Consider the following 24,768-nt stretch of genomic DNA (forward strand, 5'->3'; position numbering starts at 1 on the left):
TTCAGAGATATAAGCCAAAATCTACATTTTACCCCTATGTTCTATTTTAGCCATGGCGGCCATCTTGGTTGGTTGGCCGGGTCACGCCACACATTTTTAAAACTAAATACCCCAATGAGGATTGTGGCCAAGTTTGGTTAAATTTGGCCCAGTAGTTTCAGAGGAGAAGATTTTTGTAAAAGTTTACGGACGACGGACGCCAAGTGATGAGAAAAGCTCACTTGACCTATCAGGTCAGGTGAGCTAAAAATGTGATGAAAATTTACAACTTGGCTATCATGTGTAAAATGATCTTGAAATTATTACTCCAAAAATACCAGGCATGATTGGTTGACTTGTGGTGTGGTTATGGTTTCTATTTGCTAGAATTAGATATTGACCTGGGAACTTGTCCTAGACAAGGAGTTGATATTCAATACAAAAGATATTGACTAAAATAACAGTATGAATATTGACCTTATCATCAATTATTGTTCAATGTTGATTTAATTTATGATACTGCAAAGCACTCCATTCTTTTTCTAGAAAGAAATATAAAATGATTGAAATCTTGAGAATAAAAAAATTCTAACAACCTTAACTATTTCCATTTTTAATCCACTGTCCGAGGTAAAACCATCTGGTACTTGAAGAGTCTGTATAAATGCCTGTGTAAACTGTGGAATTAGTGGGAACAACAGCTGCTTGGCTATACCCTGAAACATTCATGTATACATTTCTGTTATGAATGAGTATTTTAGACAAGAAAAATTTTGGATAATGCAACAAATCACTTATTTTCTTTATACAAATAAGCTGTCTTGCCCATAAATTGCAAATCTGTCTCAAAGTGTGTGTACTCCTTTTTTACAATCCAAGATGGAGGTATACAGTGAATTTAATTTTAACCGTTCTGTGTTATTTAATTTACTCATGTTTCTGTAATCTCTGTTTACCACATTACTAATATTTCATCAATCTTTGTAGTATTATTAACTGAATTTGGTATTAAAATTATCTGTCTACATTGTTTGAGGTATTACCCAGTCTAGGATGAGATCTTTATGGTGTTGTTTCCAGTTATGGTGATCAAGATCATACCAAGCTTTTGTATGTGTTTGTTTTAAATTACTTTTCACATGGTGGTTGTGGTAACATTGATTTTTAACCTATGCTTTTTTTTTTAATATATATATATATATTTGTAAGGAGTAAGTTCGGTAAGGGTTATTTTTGGCACCTAACATTAAGTCTTTTGTTTCAAGTTAAAAAAAAGTTCATTAAAAGACAAGTAGAACTATTTGTTAATTGTGTCTTATAAAGCATTCACATTTAAAATGAGATTTTTTTTATGAAATTTGACAAAATCTGTAGGATTTCAACCAATTTTTAGCCTAAGGAAACATAAGCCCGCTTTCATATAAAATCAAAATTTATTCTTTTTGTGACTGTCATGACTGTATGTATGGCTATTGTGATATTGGTCATTAAATCCTACTTTGAAATTGTAGCTAGAAAAAGGGGGCTTTTTCGAACATATTACATTCTTACCTTTTGAATTTCTGCCATATTAGCAATCATAGCAGCACATGTGTTAAATATAGTTACTGCCCTTCCTCTTGTCCTAATACTAAAGGCCTTCAAAATATAGGAATATACTTTAAAGTATAAAGAATAGTCAAATACAGTGTAAAACAATTAAAAGCTTTTAGACCTTTATCATTTATTCTATATTTAGGTGAAATTTTCAGTCAGCATACATTGTCAAATGCATTACACATATATTTCTTTTGTATATTAAATTCAGATGTTATAACAACTGAGCACACTTTATACTTTTAAAAGAATGGATTCCATGTACAAATCTAGATAAAACAATCAGTTTAAATATATGAACATGATGTACATGTATCATTTAACATGCAATAATTTTCGCTGTATTAACCTCAAGTCTAAAAGTCTTAAATTTGGTAGACTCAAAATTAAGATTTTTTTCCATTAGCTAGAATACAATACAATAAAGATGCAAAACCACAGAAGTGAAAGCTAGCAACAACTGAATTCTGAACAAGGGCTCCTAAATTGAACTTACGTCAGCAGCCATAAATATTTTGTACATTTCTGGTAAAATTACAGGAGCCACTTGACCCATCTGTATGTCAGTTACATCTTGGGTGAATTCTGAAATGTATAAATAACAAGGGTGCATGTCTGTAGCATCTTGCTTGAAATGTATCAGTTATCTATCGAATTGTTACATATATTCTGAAACTCTGAAACTTTTTCATTATACATGTTTAATCCAATTTTAAGGTCTAATATTTTGTGTGATGTCTGAAATACATGTATATAAGTTATACATCTTTATATATTGTTTCAGGTAAGGGTGAAGGTTGGTACCTATTAAAACTTTTAAACCCACTGCATTTGTTTGCACCTGTCCTAAGTCAGGAACCTGATGTTCAGTGGTTGTCGTTTGTTAATTTTGTTTAAAATTGTTTCTTATTTTTTATATAGATTAGACCATGGGTTTCCTGTTTGAATGGTTTTACAAATTAGTAAATTTTGGGGCCCTTTATAGCTTGCGTGTGAGCCAAGGCTCCGTGTAGAACACAGTACTTGGACCTATAATGTTTTTTCTTTTACAAATTATGACTTAGATGGAGAGTTGTCTCATTGGCACTCATACCACATCTTCTTTGTGCATTATCTCTAATATAAATCTGTAAGTATACCATTTTATGAGAGATCTGAAATCTATCAAACATTTTGTGCAAACCACCTTTTTTATTTTTGAGGATACGTTGTTTAATTTTTAGGCCATTCTAGACCACTTCCAGGATATTTAATCTTTAGGCCATTCTAGACCACTTCCAGGATATTTAATTTTTAGGCCATTCCAGACCACTTCCAGGATATTTAATTTTTAGGCCATTCTAGACCACATCGAGGATATTTAATTTTTAGGCCATTCTAAACCACTTCGAGGATATTTAATCTATTGATTTTAAAATTTACCTGATGTATTCCATGTATTGAGATAATGGAAGATCCAAGTTTTCCACATTTGTGACAATTCATATTCATGATATCTTTCTACCCATGAAAGTCATAAAAATAAAAAGCATGTGAAAAATAATTGGTTTTCAGTGTTTGATGTCTATAACATCTTGTGAGATGTATGACAAGTTTAAATTATACATTTTTTTAATGTCTCTAAAAACTTGTCAAAATGTATGTTCAATGTTCGTTAGATCTTGTGTAAATTGTTAAATTTTAGTTGAGCTATATAGTAGCAAACATCCCTTATTATCATTTTGAACCTACCTGCTAAAACTCTCATAGCTCCATGTACAGAGGTAGGTTGACCACTGGTCAAGGCTTCCATCAGTATCTGGAACAATTCTGGCCAAGCTTCAGGCCAGTCCCAGTGGGCTATTGCAGATATGGCATAAGCACAACTAGTTCGAACTTTACTGATACTTTCTTTCAATCCAAGTGGTAATATTCTTCTGATCTGTACTTTTGCCTATCATAAAAAATACAATTTGTCATGCCCAACACTAAATTATCAGTCTGTATTGAGTATGAAATCATCTTTCATGAGTATATTATATACAAATAAGCTGATGTTGTATGATTACAACTAACCATATAGGATAAATATTTGAAATGAAGATCTGGACCTCACTAAGATTGTCATTTAACAATGAAAATTTAGCTGAGAAGAAGTTTTGAAATGCCACTGCTTGTTAAAAAATCACACAACAAAGGATATTAAGCAATCAACAATAAATCAATTAATCACAATTCTAAAGTTAGAAATCAATTACCTTCAGAACCAATGGCAGCATTAACTTTTTCAACGCTACACAAAAAAATAGAAAAATGGCTGCTGCTGCTGCATTTTTTTGTGTTCATTCATTAAAACAGTATATTCCTTTTCAGACTGCTGTATCTTTTTTATTATAAGAGATACAGAGACAGTTATTGCATGAAAAATGCTCAGGAGAGCATGACCTGTAATGTTAGCCAATTATTTCAGTAAAATTTTTATCAGGTTACCTGCATTTTCAGGTAATTAACAGGTAAAAGGTGTAATTTATTACATTTGTGTTGAATTTTGAATAAAAACTACTTGTAGTCTTCATTTATTTTGTTGTTTTATTTGCCATATAATATAGAAGACACCAGTTGCTCGATTCCATAGTGAATTCATTATATACAACATATTATATAATTGTGGCACAAATAATTGGCTCCGTCCTGAAAATTTTTCAGTCAACCTCCGTTTTCCCCCCTTTTTCTACGTCTCGTAATGATCGATCAAATCATATTTCCCACACAAATTAAATGTAATAAACACATTGACATAACAAGAAACCTTTTAACTAATCCTTGTTGTCAGTTTCACCATAGAAATGCTGAAATATTTCCATATTTACAGCTTCCATATTTGCATTTGTCAAAGTATTTGTTTTTATTTTCCTTATATTTTCCTTCTACTGCATGATTTTACAATAAAAATTGCCGGGATTTCAAGCGCAAATGAGACCTTGTATATATCCTCGATTCATACGAGGAAAAATTAGAGAGGACCCGAATGAAAACCGAATGGTTTAAGAGTCCTGATGAAAAATTCATTGTCATCGCGGCATATGCCGCAAATAGCAGTGGCAGACGACTCATGTCATTGCGGCATATGTTGTGTATAGCATTGAAAGGGTTAAGACACAAATAGATTATAAAATTGAAAATGGAAATGGGGAATGTGTCAGAGACAATAACCTGACAAAAGAGCAGACAACAGCCGAAGGCCACCAATGGGTCTTCAATGCAGCGAGAAACTCTGCACCCAGAGGAGTGCTTCAGCTGGCCCCTAAACAAAAATGTATACTAGTTCAGTGATAATGGACGTCATACTGAACTCTGAAATATACACAAGAAACTAAAATTATAAATCATACAAAACTAAAAGAAGCCAGAGGCTCAAAAATGTGGCGGTGTCAAAAATGTTTTTTGAGATCTCAACCAGTATATAAAGATTTTTTTAACTAAAATTTATCTGATCTGAAGAGGCCAAAATTGCTCTCACACAGGAAGAGCAGATATTGAGGAAGATGACCAACAACTGTATGGATTCTTTTCCCCTCAGTCTGAGACTGCTCAAAGGACTGGATGGGGCTCTGGGAAGTCAAGAATCCAGTTCATATGGAAAACATGGAAATTGCAGACCCAGACTTAGGTCTACCAGTTTCTTTATAAAAATAGCAAATATTCACCAACTTTAAACTAATCTAGAAAAATACTCACACTTTCTATAGCCTCAGGGGATCTAAACTTTTCAGCATGTTGACACCAGTGTGCTTCTACATATTGTTTCAGTAAGACTGATGCCAGCTGTCGGATAGCCATAGGTCCATGAGGATCAACTGTGAGCTCAGCAAGGTGTACACCAAATTCTGTAAAATGTTTGCGTCTTTAAATAAGAATTTTTTGTCAAAACATTTAAAAACATAAATATACAAAGCTATGACTCAAGAACATGTACATTATATATATATATATATATAATTACAACATGCATCTTGATTCGTCATAGAAAAGGAAATTATTAGACATAATTTGTAATCATGGTAATTTTCTATGTTGTGATGTTATGCTATTGTTTCAGAAAAAGGGAGGTTTGGTACATTGTACCATTAAAATGTTTAATCCCACTGCAAATGTTTGCACCTGTCCTACATGTAAGTCAGGAATCTGATGTACAGTAGTTGTTGTTTTTTTATGTAATTTATACCTGTTTCTCGTTTTTTATATAGATTAGACCGTTGGCTTTCCCGTTTGAATGGTTTTACACTAGTTTTGGGGCCCTTTATAGCTTTTTGTTTGGTGTGAGCCAAGGCTCCATGTTGAAGGCCGTACATTGACCTATAATGGTTTACTTTTATAAATTGTTATTTGGATGGAGAGTTGTCTCATTGGCACTCACACCACATCTTCCTTTATCTAATGTAATCCAACCTGTTGTATGTTTTTTAATAGTTCATATACATGTACCAAGCTTTTTTTCAGACTTTAAAAAAATTTAAGAATGGTAAAATGAAAACTGATGCGGGAAAGTAAAATTGTAAAATAACTTTCCCATGGGTAACACGGTTTCAAACAAATTCTGAATCCCTGTGATTGACTTAATAAATTACATGGAAATATATAGGATAAGGCATATTTAAGTAAACCAAAAAGACCTGTTTGAATTTAAAGACATTTCTTTCGTGGTCTATAAATCAGCTTTATGTACACATGTAGACAATCAGAATTTGTATTTTGGGACGAAAATATAAACTAAATTGTTTAAATAATTTATTCAGACACCCCAAAATTCTTAAAGTGCATTAGTACAATAGGTTGATGGTCTGATGTACATGTAGCTGCGGAACCGTAACTCTTATGGTCCTTTTTTATTTTTTTTTGATTTTGCGGACCATAGAGCTACGGATTTTTCCTATTTCAAAACGTTCGGAATTGCGACCCAGGTTCAGGTCACACTTATTTCCCAAAAAATTATTGTTTATAATCAATGCAAAGCTTGTCAATATATATAGTTCGTTTTGTCAAATATTTTTCTAGGATATGACGTACCTATTTATGTTTGAATATTCATTTCCTTAACACAATTATCTAATTATTTCCATTTGTATACATTCTCCGCCTATTTTGTTCGGCCATATTGAATCTCGTGGTGACGTCACGAAAATCAAGAAAAGATAACTCAAATATCCTCGATCTCCTATGTTGGAGGTGAGGAACGCCTACGAAAAACAAGAACAGACAACTCTTACAGAAAAACACGTGTTGGTTTGTTTACTTATTTCTTGGCGAGAATCGAGTGTTTATAAGACTTTACAACATTTATACATACTAAATATTTAAATTGCTTGAAAGAATTATTATTTCCGTTAGTATCTAACTTTAATTAAACGTACTTTCATTCAAAAGGTCATGAAAATAAAATAAAAGACAACGTAAATAAACTAACACGTGCTTTCCTATTAGAGTTATCTTTTCTTGATTTTCGTGACGTCACCACGAGATTCAATATGGCCGAACAAAATAGGCGGAGAATGTATACAAATGGAAATAATTAGATAATAGTGTTAAGGAAATGAATATTCAAACATAAATAGTTACGTCATATCCTAGAAAAATATTTGACGAAACGAACTATATATATTGACAAGCTTTGCATTGATTATAAACAATAATTTTTTGGGAAATAAGTGCGACCTGAACCTGGGTCGCAATTCCGAACGTTTTGAAATAGGAAAAATCCGTAGCTCTATGGTCCGCAAATAGTCAAAAAATAACATAAGGACCTAAGAGCTACGGTTCCGCAGCTAATGTACATGTAGTCCTGTCTGGTCTTCACATGTAACCTTTGCCATTTATTTCAACTTAAATATGTATAATTTATGAAGTTGAAGCATACATTAGGGAGTAAAAATTTGATTTATAAAGGTCTGAGAAGGACTTACAAATCATAAGACTAGACCAAAAATGCTACAGGAAAATCTAGGATAATCTACATCGGATATCGACCATTTTGACTTAATTATAAAAAGCAGCTTGTATAAAAATTTGAATTCTTATCAATTGGTTGTCCCTAGCAGTTAGTCCATGATTACTCTGACGTCCAATGGCTGTTTTGCTAGACATGCTGGGGCCGTTGGACGTCAGAGCTCGTCCCATATCAAAAAGTGGATATTTGCCCATCCAAAATAGAAGTGCTGTTTCGTCGCTTCTGGTGCCAATGGACGGACTTGGAATTATATAAATCATGTTATTTTGTTCATTTTTCATTTATCTCTTCATTTATGTAAGTTTGGTATCCAGTCATTCCGGCCCCAAACCGATCCGGTCCAAAGTCGATCCGGCCCAAGTCGATCCGGCCACAAGTCAATCCGGCCCCATAATAAAATATGAAATAAACTATATTAATTTTGGAGGAATTTGTGACAGATTTTAACAGTATAAATGGAATTTGCAAAAAAGTGTCCGATGATGGATGACAACAGGTAAGTGAAGTATTGGAAGTACCAGTTAAAGAACTATTTTAAATCGATACACAAATGAGTGTTATTGGTCTGTTTGTATGGCAGCTTCAACATATTTTAAAATATGAAGTTATTTTCCACGATAACTTTAACTTTGAATGTTATGGCGATTTTATTTTATTTAGTTCACACACAGAATAGCTTAATAAATATTTACAGTCCACTGGAACCTATAAAATTTAACTCATCATAATGATTTGTTTAATTATTAGCAGTCTTCACGCCGAGTGGCAGCCCAGACAGCCCAGGCTAGTAAAATTGCTCTGGGGCCTGTGAAAATCATATCTACAGGCCAACCGAATCTAACTAAAATTTTTCAAAAGATTGAGATCTGGGCCTGTAGATTTAACAGATCATCGTGAAGACTGTATTAGTCTATAATTGTTTTGTTTATTCAATAATTGTCTGATGATTGTGAACTAAGGTAATGCCACTCGTAATCACTTAAAAATCTTGATTAATTAAAGTTACGTAAGCAACAAGGTCGTTATAGTCTGATCTTCTGGTTAGTGAATATAATAATAATGAATTGTATTTTGTGATATCAAATATAGTCAATTAAACCGTTGGTTTTCCCGTTTGAATGGTTTTACACTAGTAATTTTGGAGCCCTTTAAAGCTTGTTCTTCGGTACTCAATTATCTTGAAAACTTGTAATAAAAATATAGTTGTTTTATACTCATCTGAATATTTTTTTTTTACCGTACACTTTTTACATTATAATAAAAACCATAAACATTTATGAATTACAATTAACATATATCCTTATTTTTATTACTTATAAATATATTTTTATTGGGTCCGGATCGACTTTACATATGGGCCGGATCGACCCGAAAGCTGTAAGTTTCACCTACCTGCCACCCTTTATTTCATATTTAGACAGTTTTCAAGAGTGTTTGTATGCTTATATAATGCACTGCATTTGTACACATTATTGGCTCCTTTACACCATAACCCAAAGTAGATCATAGTTACGCTCCTCAGAATGAAACCTAATCATACAACACATCAATGTGATATCAAACCTGTTGCCTTTAGTATCAGCGTTTTATTCTACCCTAAACTAATTTTATTGAAAAATTGAATGAACCTTCGGTAACTTCAAGGGCTTTAACTTGTTCTTCCCCAGAAACTCTAAGATCATGGTCGGGAGACAACACAGAACCCAAACTTTCAACTAATGCTTCTTTCAATGACAGATTTCGGTCTGCTCCCGCCATTTTGCTAAATTTAAGTAAAGTTATGTTTGGCGGGTTACACTAATGACTGGACCGAATGACAGGACCGAATGACAGGACCAAATGAAAAATGCTAATAACTTTTTCATTTCTCAAAGGATTGAACTCAAATTTGAAATATAACAAGATTTCATCATTTAATAAATAGATTTAAGAAAAAAAATTTAAAAAATTGTAAGAAACTTAAGAAAACGTGACATGACCAACTCTGATAATGACAGGACCAACATCGAGAATGACAGGACCAAATAAAAATGCTAATAACTTTTTTATTTTTCAAAGGAATTATCTCAGATTTAAAATATAAAATGGTATGTCATATTTTGAAACTAAAATGTTATAAAAAATATAAATTTATTTTCAAAAACTTTCGAAAACGTGACATGACCATCGCTGACTGACATGACCAATATCGACAATGAACAGACCAGATGAAATTGCTAATTTCTCTTTTATTTCTCAAAATATTTTTCTGAAATTTGAAATATAATAAGATTTCATCATTTTATACATAGATTTAAGAAAAAAAATTAAAAAAAATTGTAAGAAACTTTAGAAAACGTGACATGACCAACTCTGATAATGACATGACCAACATCGACAATGACAGGACAAAATAAAAATGCTAATAACTTTTTTTATTTTTCAAAAGAATTATCTCAGATTTGAAACATAAAATGATATGTCACATTTTGAAACATTTATGTTATATAAAAAAAAAATATTTTCAAAAACTTTCAAAAACGTGACATGACCATCGCTGACTGACATGACCAACCTCCACAATGACCGGACCAAATGAAATTGCTAATTGTTCTTTTTTTTCGCAGAATATTTCTCTTAAATTTTAAATTACCATTTCATACATAATATAAGAAAAAGGTATAAAAAGCTTGCTGAAATGTGACCTGGTTAACGTTGTCAATAACAGGACAATCCTCGACAATTAATGACAGGACCAAATAAAAATGCTAATTATGCATAACATTTGTCAGAATATTCCTCTCAAATTTAAAATAATGACAATTTAGACCATTTTGCACATCATATTAGAAAAATATATATAAAAAAAATGTATTGAAAGCTTGCGGTGGTGTGACCTGACCAACATCGGCTACTAATGATCTGGCCAATGAAAAAATCTAAATTTCTTTCTTATTTTAATGAAATTGTTCAGTTCTGATCCATAATTAGTAAGATTATATCTTATAAATACAGGAAAATATATTCTATGGTGGTTAAAAATCTTGACCTAGCTACTTAACGTATGTTGGCAGAGAGTCACAGGTCAAAAAGACACGAATTATCACTATATTTAAGAAAGAGATCTTGAAATGTTTATATGTTATTACATATAATCATTTTATATAATATATCAGTTCATTAAACTATAGATAAATTCAGATTTATTGAATTATCATCATAATATTTCTTGACATAATGAAGCCCAATTTAAGCCACGTGGAAAGGTATCAAACCTTTTAAAGTAGTCCGTGAAAATGTTAGATTTAGTGTATTTTATGAAAATATTTAAAACTACCAAGAAATCATGCATGCAAGGGCCGGGCACACTTCAAGAAATGTTTATTTGTTTATTATTACTATCAAGATAGACCCTTCATATACTCAAACATACATGGAAATAATTATTTACTGTTCTGAAAATATTAATAAAACAACGACATGAACTATTATGTGATTTTAGTTACTGTCATCGCAATCTTTATTGGATTTATCAACTTATTTATGGCTTATGTCACACCTTTTGTTTGTTACCTTATAATTATTTTCAGACGTGTCAGATTATGACCGGTAATTAATATACAAAATATTTTGAATGAATGAATGAATGAGAAGTGCAATATTTCTACAACTCGGTTTAATACAATATTCCAATAAAAAAATCAAATAACGCGGTGGGCGTTCGCAGACCTAACGTTTTCCCTCAGTTAGCTTTTAATTTTTCCCTTATTTTCTAAAAACTTTTAAATCATTCAATCTTAATGTGTGTTTTTTAATTATTATTATTAATTTCAACCAGAATTTCTATAGTAGGAACATAAAAAAAAATCTCTTTAATTGATATATTTTAAATCTGACATAATTTTCTTTTCAAAATTAAAAAAGGTTTGTCCTGTCATTGTCAGCGTTGGTCAGGTCACATTACAGCAATCTTTTAATATTTTTTTCTATGTTATTCCTATCTTTATGTATAAAATGGTTAAATCTGATTATATCTCAAATTTCAGAAAAAAATTTTTTAGAAGTAAAAAGTAGTTAGCAATTTCATCTGGTCCTGTCTTTGTCGAGGTTGGTCCTGTCAGTCTGCGATGGTCATGTCACGTTTAAACTTTCTATATTTTTTATAACATTTATTTTTTAAAATATGACATATCATTTTATGTTTCAAATCTGAGATAATTCTTTTGAAAAATAAAAAAGTTATTAGCATTTTTATTTTGTCCTGTCATTGTCGATGTTGGTCATGTCATTATCAGAGTTGGTCATGTCACGTTTTCTAAAGTTTCTTACAATTTTTTTAATTTTTTTTTCTTAAATCTATGTATAAAATGATGAAATCTTATTATATTTCAAATTTCAGAAAAATATTTTGAGAAATAAAAGAGAAATTAGCAATTTCATCTGGTCCGGTCATTGTCGATATTGGTCATGTCAGTCAGCGATGGTCATGTCACGTTTTCGAAAGTTTTTGAAAATAAATTTATATTTTTTATAACATTTTAGTTTCAAAATATGACATACCATTTTATATTTTAAATCTGAGATAATTCCTTTGAAAAATAAAAAAGTTATTAGCATTTTTATTTGGTCCTGTCATTCTCGATGTTGGTCCTGTCATTATCAGAGTTGGTCATGTCACGTTTTCTTAAGTTTCTTACAATTTTTAAATTTATTTTTTTCTTAATCTATTTATTAAATGATGAAATCTTATTATATTTTAAATTTGAGTTCAATCCTTTGAGAAATGAAAAAGTTATTAGCATTTTTCATTTGGTCCTGTCATTCGGTCCTGTCATTCGGTCCAGTCATTAGTGTAACCCATGTTTGGCGGAGAATTGTTTTCGTATTTTTGTTTTATCATTTTCGAATAAAAAAATAAATGCGTATTTTCTGTGTATCACAACACATTGAAATATATTTCAATTTCAAATTTATAACCAGCTCTATATTTAAAGGATAAAGTGAGATGTATAACCCGACAGTTACGGGAAGATTGTCACCGCTGAGAATCATTTCGGATAAAACCAAAACCGAGTATTTTATTCACACAGCTAGCGACAGGAACGTAACTAGTCTTTGCGTTCTCACAATAATACATTATATTTCTTAAAATCAATTATTTTTATTGGTATTTAACACAATGTTTTCTTGTGCGGAAAATTTAACGAAACATCATTTCATATTCACATGTGTTCTTCTTAAGTTTATTTCCGTTTTGACTTCTTTTAGTTCTATAACTGTTTACTTGTTTTTCCGTAAGGTCATCTCAAGTACAGTACTTATAATCATTGGCCTTTACCTGGTCTTTTGTAAGAACGTTCCTAATCAAAGTAGACCAAAAAAAGCGTTTCGGACGGAACAAATTTGTAAAATGCTATTGTGTCAAGTATGTTATATGGCAATGTAAGAGTAAGGTAGACCAGGTAGTAAATCAGATGAAAGGATATCTATCGCTAAAAAATTGTATAAATGGATAAATATTGCCGAAAAATTAAACATTAGTGTGTGACGTTTATTTTTTTTTATTTTTTTTTGCTCAACTTTTGAAATAATGAAAATATTTTATGTGGACATCAACACAAACATTGATTAAATACTCATTGTATTAGGGGAAAAGATATAAATAATCTGGCTTCCTATGGGCAAAAAAATACGCATAGCTTAGAGTTTGATAGACGTCGTAAGTTGAGAGGAGAGAAATTACCGTTTCTTTGTGGTTGTCACTTACTTGTTGACGACACATATCTTTAAGAATAAGAAGATGTGGTATGATAGTTATAAGAAGATCATATGGTATGATAATTATAGGACAGCTCTTAACCGGAGAATAAATTACGTAATAGTACAATAGATCATCGTACGACCTTCAACAATGAGCACAGCTCATACCATATAGTGAGTTATTAAAGCCCTGAAATGACAAAATGTAAAACAGTCCAAAAGAGAAAAGTAACGGCCTCATCTATGTACAAAACAATCAACAACACACTAGTATACGTATAATACACATCAACAAACGACAATCACTTCATCACAGCCTCCTTGCTTGAAACATACTGAATCGGATGCTGTTAAATAAATTTGCTGGGGCCAAACTCTTTACCTAACCTTAAACAGTGGCGGAACAGTATGCATGGTATAGCATTAGAACAAATTATAAAAAAAAATAGTTGAAAAGGTCTTTACTCATGAGATTGATACAGAGCACAAAATAAACTACCAAAAACACCAAAGACCGAAGGGCAGAAAAGAGAACACTTGGAGCTACTGAATGCTTATTTAGACCCAATAACAACCCTTTAAAACATCGGATAAACCCTTAACATGTTTAACTATCAATCATTTCATATCCAACCAACATACAATTAATTTAGTGTAGAAACAACATTGACTAACAGTCAGAAAAACATGACCTTGTGTAATGCTAAAATATATACAGATAGATAGTAGGACCGTGGAAATCTACTTTAACATGCCAGTCGTAAACTACAAACCTTTAAACTATGCTAAATCGTCAGGATCTGATAATACGTGACTGACACAAAAGTAACAACGTCTTAGAAAAGTTTCGGAAAAATATCGCTTTTGTAGAGCACCCCATTCGACGAATAAAACGTTAGTTATATGCAGCACAGTGCCTTCGAAGAAAAATAGAGGTCGAAAATTATTCCAACTCACAAGTTGATGACAAACAAACGAAAAACGATAAAAAAATAACAAACAATTAGATTGATACAGGTCATATATCCAGAGGAGATACTACCGTTTCCTCATGTGTTTCATTTGCGTCTTGACTCATGTATCTAGCTGAAAATCCCATTGTATTGCCATATACTTTTTAATTGTATATTATTTGATGTATTTTCAGAAAAACGTGAAAGAATTATTCCAAATAATTACAAAGTTTCATAGAAATTGACGATTCCTGTTATAATCGATGTCATATATTATTAGTTTATTCTTTGTTTTGGATTCAGTATCGGTCTCAACTTTATACTTGTTTGGCTTTATATCTGTTTTGATCTGAGCGTCACTGATGAGTCTAATGTAGACGAAACGCGCTTCTGGCGTATTAAATTATAATCCTGGTACCTTTGATAATTATTTACCCCACTAGGTCGATACCACTGCTGGTGGACGTTTTGTCTCCGAGGGTATCACCAGCCCAGTAGTCATCGTTTTGGTGTTGACATGAATATCAATTAGATGGTCATTTTAATAAATTTCCTTTTGACAAAATTTTCGAAAAACTAAGGATTTTCTTATCCCAGGAATAGATTACCTTAACCGTATTTGGCACAACTTTTTGGAATTTCGGGTCCTCAATTCTGTTCAACTTTGTACTTGTTTGGCTTTATATCTATTTTGATCTGAGCGTCACTGATGAGTGTTATGTAGACGAAACGCGCGTCTGTCGTATTAAATTATAATCCTGGGACCTTTGGTAATTATCAGTTTCTGTTTATGGTCATAACTAATATTACAGTTTAATACCTTTCAGACTTGTTATGCATACTTCACATCTTCCTATATCTGTTTAACCGATGTTTGCAACAATCTAAATACAAAATTAGGTAGTTTTATCTTTTGTTACGGTTTCATGCAAATGAACAGATTGTCCTCTTTAACTATGTTGCTGGTTGATATAATTTTGGATTAAACGATGATTTTATTTTACTTTATTCTGCTCATGAATTCAAAGTTTACCGTAATATTATAATACAAAGTGAATGTTTTTGCGGACTCATAAGACCTGTGCACAAATTCTCTAAATGTAGCGAAAACTTCTGCAGATTTGGAAAACAAGTCGAGGATCCGCTACCGAAGAAAAAACTTCCCACTCACTTCCCTTTTTTCCATAGCTTAAAAGTTTATAAACCACTCACTAACCCTTTTCCATATTGAATATGCATAATGATGCTGGAATTTCAATTTCTATATTTTTTTTTCACAGATGAGGGAATTGCGTTTTTGAAGTCGTTTTGTCTTGTAACATGAACGTTCTGTTTGAGGTTGTGATGGCCTGATAACACTAGTCTCGACCTTCACTTGTCATTAAATATTGTTCCTAGTGCGGACAGTGTACTACATGCATTTATTTTTCATAAACTTTCAAAATTTATTCCTTTATGTCTTATACATCAAATTGCAAGTAGCAGAAAGAAAGAACACTGTAAAAAATAAGATTATGATTTTTCGAATATTGCGGTATAGTAATGATATGGTACAGTTAAAAAAGGTAATCATTAGCGTGTCTGAGGTCAATCCCCTCTACATAAAATTGTCAATGTTTTAAGTTTGAGCAAGTGAAGTTTTCAATTTCCATAGGATTTATATGTTCTGTACAAGACAACTACACCACAGTGTATGTATAAATACCCCAATGTATGTATAAACACCACAATGTAGACATATTATTTAGAAAGGTGCGATGTATAGTTGTAAAAAAAATGCATTACAAATTAAGTGTGATATCGAAAAAAGTAAAATCACAAAAAAACTGAACTCCGAGGAAAATTCAAAACGAAAAGTCCCTAATCAAATGGTAAAATCAAATGATAAAACACATCAAACAAATGGACAACAACTGTCATATTCCTGACTTGGTACAGGCATTTCATGTGTAGAAAATGGTGGATTAAACCTGGTTTTAAAGCGCTAAACCTCTCACACGTTTTGCAGGATCTCAGTATTGACGACTTCAAGTCTAAACCTCCTGATTGCACTTGTGCTAGTTCCCAATTCACATATAATCCGGCTGGCCACGCTATTACTGGTGACCTCAACATTGTTAATAACACTTCCCTACGAAATGTGTTATCGAAAGGTCCAAAATATCGTGAGACGAAATCCATCAATTGGAAATACAACTTTAAAATTTAAAACTCTCCATTTCTAAGTAGCAACATTCCAGCAGCACCTGCATACGGTGTATATATCTCCCAATTAATACGATATTCCCGTGCTTCCATTTCCTATCATGATTTTCTTGATAGAAGGTTGTTGCTCACAAGGAAGCTATTAAATCAAGAGTTCCAAATGGTGAAGTTGAAATCATCTCTTTGTAAATTTTACGGACACCATCACGATCGCGAGTTGGTTGACCGTTATAGAATAACCGTTGCACAAATGATATCGGATATGTTCCTTACGTCGTAACTACAATCCACTTCCCTTTCATAAATGTGACCTACCGAATTAGACTACTTACCGGATTTTTTTTATCTCATAAGCAACACGACGGGTGCCACATGTAGAACAGGATCTGCTTACCCTTCCAGAGCACCTGAGATCACCCCTAGTTTTTGGTGGGGTTCGTGTTGTTTATTCTTTCGTTTTCTGTGTTGTGTCATGTGTACTATTGTTTGTCTGTTTGTCCTTTTCATTTTTAGCCATGGCGTTGTCAGTTTATTTTCGATTTATGAGTTTGACTGTCCCTCTGGTATCTTTCGTCCCTCTTGTATGACAGTCGCATCAAGTTCAATTATATTGACAACGATGTGCGAACTTAACAAACAGAAACAATAGGTAAAAATGTCACTAATTATAGTACAACAGCAGCCTGCTATGTTGATAAAATGTCTGATTGTTTACATATGTTTACATGATTGCTACTTGTCGTCCTGTTTATACAAATGATATGATAAACATGACATTGTATGCTATTTTAAAATGGAAATGTGCGAATGTATAAATCAAGTTTGACCACTGGGATTTTCTCTTTGCCATATCTTATATCACGATGTTTTACTAAAATAACATTTTAAAACTTATTTTTCAAATAAATCATATATTTTCCCCCTTAGTTAAAAAAACACACACTTATGAACGAACTTCAAATAATCCTTTTGAACCTATATGGTGACTGAATTATCAGTTCAAACATAATATGCTTATCTCATAAAAACAATGTTAAAATAAGTTTAACTGTAAAAGAGGGACGAAAGATACCAAAGGGACAGTCAAACTCATAAATCTAAAACAAACTGACAACGCCATAGCTAAAAATGAAAAAGACAAACAGAAAAACAATAGTACACACGACACAACATACAAAACTAAAGAATAAACACGAACCCAACCAAAAACTAGGGGAGATCACAGGTGCTCCGGAAGGGTAAGCAGATCCTGCTCCACATGTGGCACCCGTCGTGTTGCTTATGTGATTACAAATCCGGTAAATAGTCTAATTTGGTAGGTCATATTCATGAAAGGGAAGGGGATTGTAGTTACGACGTAAGGAACATATCCGATATCATTTGTGAAACGGTTATTCCATAACGGTCAACCAACGCGTGATGGCGTCCGTAAAATTTACGAAGGGATGATTTCAACTTCACCATTTGGAACTCTTGGTTTAATAGCTTCATTGTGAGCAGCAAACCTCTATCAATGTAAAGGTTGCCCGGTGAACAAGTTTAAACATTTGTCAAATCACAACAAAAAAGCTTTTGAAATACGTTGAATCGAGTATTTAAGGTCAACCACAGGGTTTTAAGGTCAACCACCGTTTTTTTAATATTGAAAAAGGTGAATAAACAAGTTACACCAATAAGTTAATGTCTGTATTTCTTTTGCAAATTGTATGAATATGTACAAGAAGATCTACATGGCCCCTTACTATGAATGAAAAGTATCCTTTGTTATTATAGTTGGTTACAATAAATGTTTCAAACATTCTTCTGAACTAGACTAATACAAAGAAACATCTGTTATTTAGTAATAGTTATCAAAGGTACCAGGATTATAATTTAGTACGCCAGAAGCGCGTTTCGTCTACATACGAATCATCAGTGACGCTAAGATCAAAATAGTTAATTTTCTGGATAATTAAATGAAGTTTGTAATCACTCATCTACGTGTCGTTATCGAAATTTGATAATGTCACAGGGACCAACAATCTACCATACGTAGTATCAACCATGTAAAAGTAAATAAAAAAGACACTCATAATATCATGCGTGTACAGCGAATTTCTAGACTTCAAAGACAATCACTTAAAAACCAATGATGTATAAGAGGTAAAAGCGTCTGTCGAAGTTTCAAAAAATTCATTGATATTTTGACCCAAAAACTATATCTGACTTTAAAAAAAACTAATAGCATACTAGACCAAAATTGTGACTTCAGAGACAAAGATCACAAAGAGTAATTGAATTTCTTGCTTTGTGAATTTTGGTGCATGGTAGCTTGACAAAATATAAGAATATCTTAAACTACGAGGTAGTGTATGCGCAACAATTAAAATTTGGAAAAAAATTAAAAAAAGAGATGCGAAAGATACCAGTGGGACAGTCAAACTTATAGATTGAAAATAAAGTGACAACGCCATAGCTAAAAAAGAAAAAGACAGACAAATAATAGTAAACAAAAACAACAGTGAAAACTAAAGACTAAGCAACACGGATCATGGTACAATTTATTAAATGGACAATTAACATTATATTTTCACCTTTGTAATACAATGAATATTTTACTTGCATTTATCATGGTTTTTCTATAAAACATAACACATTTAAAAAACATTATATGAAATGTAAAAAATCAAAGGTCAATCGTAACTGTTCCTCTCTAATGGTCTTGATGTCGTTTCTTGTTTTCCTCAACATTGCTTTGCCACGTGATCTTGATTCTGATTGGCTCTTTTGAAAATAGCAGATCTAAATAACGGAATGATTACATTCAACGTGTTGCATGGTTGTACTATAAATACATACGTAATAATGACAATGTGTTACTTTACGGAAAATCTTTGAAAAATGATAACTTAAAATGGGATAATGGGAAAAAGAGTCGAGAGTTTTGTTATTTTTGTTCTGCATAGAAATGTCTTTTGCAAGTGACCGAGGCGAGTAGAGGTAAGCTACTAGTTACTTTTTAGTTAGATGAATAATTTCAGTATAGTTATTAAAAGTTTTATTAAAGGATTCGACAGATACTATAGTTATTGGTGCCATTGATTGATTTTAATTGTTTTAAAAATATGAGGTAAAAAATACCAAAGGGACATTCCAACTTATAAGTCGGAAATAAACCTACAACGCCAATGCTAAAAGAAAAAAAGACAAACAGACAAACAACTGTAAACAAAATAGAACTGATCTTAGGTGCTCCAGAAGGATAAGCAGGTAGGCAGTTTAACTATCCGTACCAAATGTTGTTTATTGATGTTTCTCTTAAAATTTGTATGTCTGTTTTAAGTAGGACTCGAGTTTCGATGGTGTTGTAGTCCATTGTACTGGGCATTTTAGGTGCATTAAATCTTTTTACTGCAATATGTGTATAATAAGTCACAAGGTTTTAACGACGAACTGTCAAAAATATTGCATAATAAGATAATTTATATGATAATGCGAAATTAGCTGATGTTTAGCTGAAGAGTAAAGAAAAGCGTAAATCTGAACATTGTGCTTTTTTTCAATTTCACCTTCTTTACACACTGGATCCTTTCCTCGATTGAAGGTTCAAAAGTTTTGTAGTATAACTATCTGCTTTTAATTGACCAATCTAATGAAGTTTATTTTTGTTTATCATATCTGCCATATAAGCGGGAGCTCGAGGTTTGGCTAACCATAAAAACGGGTTAAACTCATGTGTTTTACCTTAGAAGTCGTGTACCAAGTCAGGAATATTGCAATTATTACCAAATAGTCCATTTCTATGATTGCTGGCGTTTGGTTTTCTTCCAGTATATATTTTCTGTTGTCGATGTTTTCCTCTTAAAGTAGATGTGTTCCCCTCAGAATTAGTTATTTTCGTCGTTATTTGATTAGTTAGTTCAACACAACTGTTATTATCATAATTTCACTTTCAACATTTTTATGCCCAACCTACGATAGTAGAGGGGCATTATGTTTTCTGGTCTGTGCGTCCTTCCGTCTGTTCGTCAGTTCGTCTGTCCGTCCGTCTGTCCGTCCGTTCGTCCCACTTCAGGTTAAAGTTTTTGGTCAAGGTAGTTTTTGATGAAGCTGAAGTCCAATCAACTTGAAACCTAGTACACATGTTCCTTATGATATGATCTTTCTGATTTTAAAACAAAATTAGACCTTTGACACCATTCTCATGGTCCACTGAACATAGAAATTAAAGTGTGAGTTTCAGGTAAAAGTTTTTGGTCAAGGTAGTTTTTGATGAAGCTGAAGTCCAACCAACTTGAAACTTAGTACACATGTTTCTTATGATATGATCTTTCATATTTTTAAACCAAATTAGACTTTTGACCCCATTTTCATGGTCCACTGAACATAGAAATTAAAAGTGTGAGTTTCAGGTTATAGTTTTAGGTCAAGGTAGTTTTTGATGAAGTTAAAGTCCAATCAAATTGAAACTTAGTACACATGTTCCTTATTAGTTGATCTTTTTACTTTTAAGGCCAAATTAGATTTTTTACCCAATTTCACAGTCTTTTGAACATGGAAAATGATATGCGAGTGGGGCATCCGTGTACTTTGGACACATTCTTGTTTTATACTTTTTTATATACTTTTTTACGACAAAATTACATGACATTAGTGCGGCGGCTACAAGCATATTTCAGACGAATTGTGCACATCCTGCTACAAGCATGAAATATGGCATAGACCTTCCTCAACGATTACTCGTTTATTTCAGATAGGGAGGCATTTGAAAAAAATGTCTCACTTCCGGTAAAATCCAAAATGGCGGACATCATACTTAAATCAGCCCAATATCGAAGGCTAGTATGTGAAAAGGTGTTATTATCATGCTACTATCATAATATCTGGTACAAACCTTTGTTACGTACTACTCTTGGATATATTATATAGATTACATGTCTTAAAAAACCCTACTTCCTGTAAAATACAACATGGCAGACATTGTACTAAAATAAGATTATTTTTAGGGAGGGTAATTGAAATGTGTCTTAACGTATTGCTGATATCATTACATTGTGCAGGAACCTTTCTTTTGTGCTTCTCATGGATACAATGTATAGACATATGTCTTAAAAACCTTACGTCCGGTAATATCCAAAATGGCGGACATAGAAATTTTTTATTTTAATATTCAACTTTTTTCAAAATGTAAAGAAATGTATTTTTTTTTGTGCTGGTCATTAAAATATTGGCTTTAAGTTATCCTCAAAACCAATTCTATTCCAATATGACGTTAATTTCAAAGATGAGTCCACTCCTCAATCCATATCTTCGATGTATAGTTTTAGATAGACTGATTAAAACTAAATAAAATCACTAAATAAAATCACTAAATAAAATCACTAAAGGACTAAAACATTTTAAAATTACTACTATTTGGCCAAAAATACATGTTTATTCACAGTCACCACCACATGAAAACAAAACAGTGCATGGGAGACCCGATTTTCCACATTAAAAACGACCGCGGTATCCTTTCTTACATCCACAATGTACAAGATTTTGACAAAATGATGAGGCCTCAGAAAGAGTTTTTTTTAAAAGGGATCCTCTTTGTTCCTTTGCCATCCATTAGCGCCTGAACTGGGTAGCATAAGAGCAAATTCCAAGTTCGTCTCCCTAAAACCTTAGTATATTGCACGTTTTACATGCTGGAAAAGACTCGACCAAGTTGAGGTAATAGCCTCAATTATCCCTCCCTTTTGCTCAAATAGTTATTTTCTTGCTGCGTTAACATGTTAACACCATCTGATATGTTTGTGCGATCTTACAGTAAAACTCCGGTGACTTAGGCTGATCAATCATCATTCTTTTTATTAAAGTCACATCTTTAAATGCCATCAGTGTCTCCCACATAGTCTTTTTTCCTTTTCAAGCGAACAGAGAACCGTATCACAAACAGTAAAGGGATGGATCACAATAAGTGTGTGTGATCACTCATTGCCTAGTGCATTTGAAACGTCATTAATTGATATGTATCCTAAATAATTAGCCCTCCCAAACACAATCTATAGTTCGTCTACCCCTATGTCACGGAATAGCGAAACAGTATTGACAGCATCATCAGTAACGACTGTTCGAATCATAACTTGTTTAAGTTCGTGTTTGACTGCATCAGACACATGCACCATGATTTTAGTGTCAGCCTCTTAATGTGAACATGGTGCTGAACTAGAAATACATCAAGTGGTGGATAAGATAGAACATCCTTAACTTTGTTGCTACAACTACCATACATATTCAAGACTTCATCCACTCTTGTTACAGTTTCAAGGTATTTTTTTAAGGTAAGGACATAATACCCGATAAGCATACTCGAAATGAAACACCTTGAAATTGTAATAACAGTGGATGTAGTCTCGAATGGGTACATAGACAATAACGGTAGTTTGAAGGTTACTACAAGAAGCAAAAGCTACATGTAGGGGAAATGGAATACACAGACGAATAAAGGGTCAAAACAAATTCCTCAAAATTGGCAAAGTTTTTTGAGAGTTGACGACAATAAGAAAGAACTTTTTAGTTTTCATTCACAGCAGCTTGCTCAAAAGAATTTTGAGGAAAAGGTAGTTGTAACAACAAATGCTCAGGATGTTCAGTCCACCACATGATGATGTTTCAAGTTTAGCACTATGTACACTAGAATCAAGATACATGTGTCTGATGCAGTGAAACACAGGCTTAACTGAGTCATTACTCGAACAGTCGATACTGATGTTGCTGTCATTGCTTTTTCGCTATTCTGTGACATAGGGGCAGACAAACTTTGGCTTGCATTTGGAAGTGGGAAAAGCTTTGAGTATAGATCTATCTATGACCTTCAAATGCACTCAGCATTGAGAAATTACACGTTTGCTTGAAAAGGAACTGCGTTGGTGACATGGCTGGCATTTGAAAATGTGACTTTAGCATTTAGTATAGTGATTGATCAGCCAACATCACCGGATATGGATTTGATAATGTCATTAATAAAACGATACGTGGTTTTGTTGTAGGATCAAACAAACTTGTCAGATGGGGTTAATGAAGCAAGAAAACATGTGTTTTTAGAAGAGTAAAGACTTATTGAGGCTACTATTCCCACGAGTCGGTCTAGTCTTTTTCAGCATGTAAAACGTTCAATATACCATGGCGGATGTAAATGAGTAACAAGCTCTTAATCTTATCAGGAGCTTGTACATTATGGATGTAAGAAACAATACCACGGTCTTTGTAAATGTGGAAAATCAGCTCTTCAATTGTGAATACACATGTATTTGCGGCCAAAAATAAGTAATTCTAAAGATGTTTTAGTAATTTAGTGATTTTATTTTGTTTAAATCAATCTACCAAAAACTCTACATCGAAGATATTGACTGAGGACTCATTTTTGTAATTTACGCCATATTGTTTTTTTTTTACCGGAAGTATTAACTTTGTATTTAAACGTTTACAGCTGAATAGAATTAGTGTTTTTGAGGATAACTAAAACCCAAAATTTTAAAAACGTTTTCTTTCCATTTAGAAAAAAGTTGAACATTAAAATAATAAAATAATATTTCTATGTCCGCCATATTGGATATCACCGGCAGTAGGGGTTAAAAGACAAATGTCCTATAAAATGTATCCATGAGAAGCACCAAAGAAGGTTCCTGCACAATATAATGATAGAAGCAAAAAGTTAAAACAGATTTCAATTACCCTCCCTAAAAATAAGCTTATTTTAGTAAAATGTCCGGCCTGTCGAATTTACCTGGTATAGGGTTTTTGAAGACATCTAATCTTTATAATATATCCAAAAGTAGTACATAACGAAGGTTTGTACCAAATATTATGATAGTAGCATGATAATAACACTTTTCACCTACAAGCCTTTGATATTGGGCTGATTTAAGTATGATGTCCGGCATTTTGGATTTTACCGGAAGTGAGACATTTTTGTTCAACTGCTTCCCTATCTGAAATAAAAGAGTAATAGATGAGGAAGGTCTATGCCAAATTTCATGTTTGTAGCAGGATGTGCACAATTTTTCACAAAGCCGCTGTACTACATGTTTTCTCCACTGTTAATGCCTACTGGTGTTAATATTTGTTCAGAAGGCAAATTAGTGTTCACCAATAGAATTGATAAAACATTTGAACTTTTTATCAATGAGAATGCAATTTCATACTCGATTCTTTTTGATAAGAGGGAAAGTAGCATTTATATATATCATCTTTAAATTCAAAACAAAAGAAACTATTGTTTTAATATACATGTAAACTATATCCTATAGTACACCTTAATTGATAACAATATCACTGCATCGATTCAAA

At 32.5% G+C, this 24,768-nt stretch overlaps 1 protein-coding gene across 1 annotated transcript in view; it reads right to left on the bottom strand.

Moving 5' to 3' along the window:
• LOC139490488 (importin-9-like) overlaps positions 1–9,343 on the bottom strand; it is a 34,963-nt gene extending 25,620 nt beyond the window's left edge. Inside the window, exons 1-6 of the mRNA XM_071277264.1 lie at positions 9,187–9,343; positions 5,293–5,441; positions 3,307–3,508; positions 2,072–2,160; positions 1,531–1,617; positions 576–695 (exon numbers count right to left, since the gene is read on the bottom strand). Of these exons, the coding sequence (XP_071133365.1) occupies positions 576–695; positions 1,531–1,617; positions 2,072–2,160; positions 3,307–3,508; positions 5,293–5,441; positions 9,187–9,316 (777 nt within the window). The 5' untranslated portion in view covers positions 9,317–9,343. The remainder of the gene's footprint in view (positions 1–575; positions 696–1,530; positions 1,618–2,071; positions 2,161–3,306; positions 3,509–5,292; positions 5,442–9,186) is intronic.
• Between the last annotated feature and the right edge of the window lie 15,425 nt (positions 9,344–24,768).

This window comes from Mytilus edulis, chromosome 1, assembly GCF_963676685.1.
Source record: "Mytilus edulis chromosome 1, xbMytEdul2.2, whole genome shotgun sequence".
Lineage (NCBI taxonomy): Eukaryota > Metazoa > Mollusca > Bivalvia > Mytilida > Mytilidae > Mytilus > Mytilus edulis.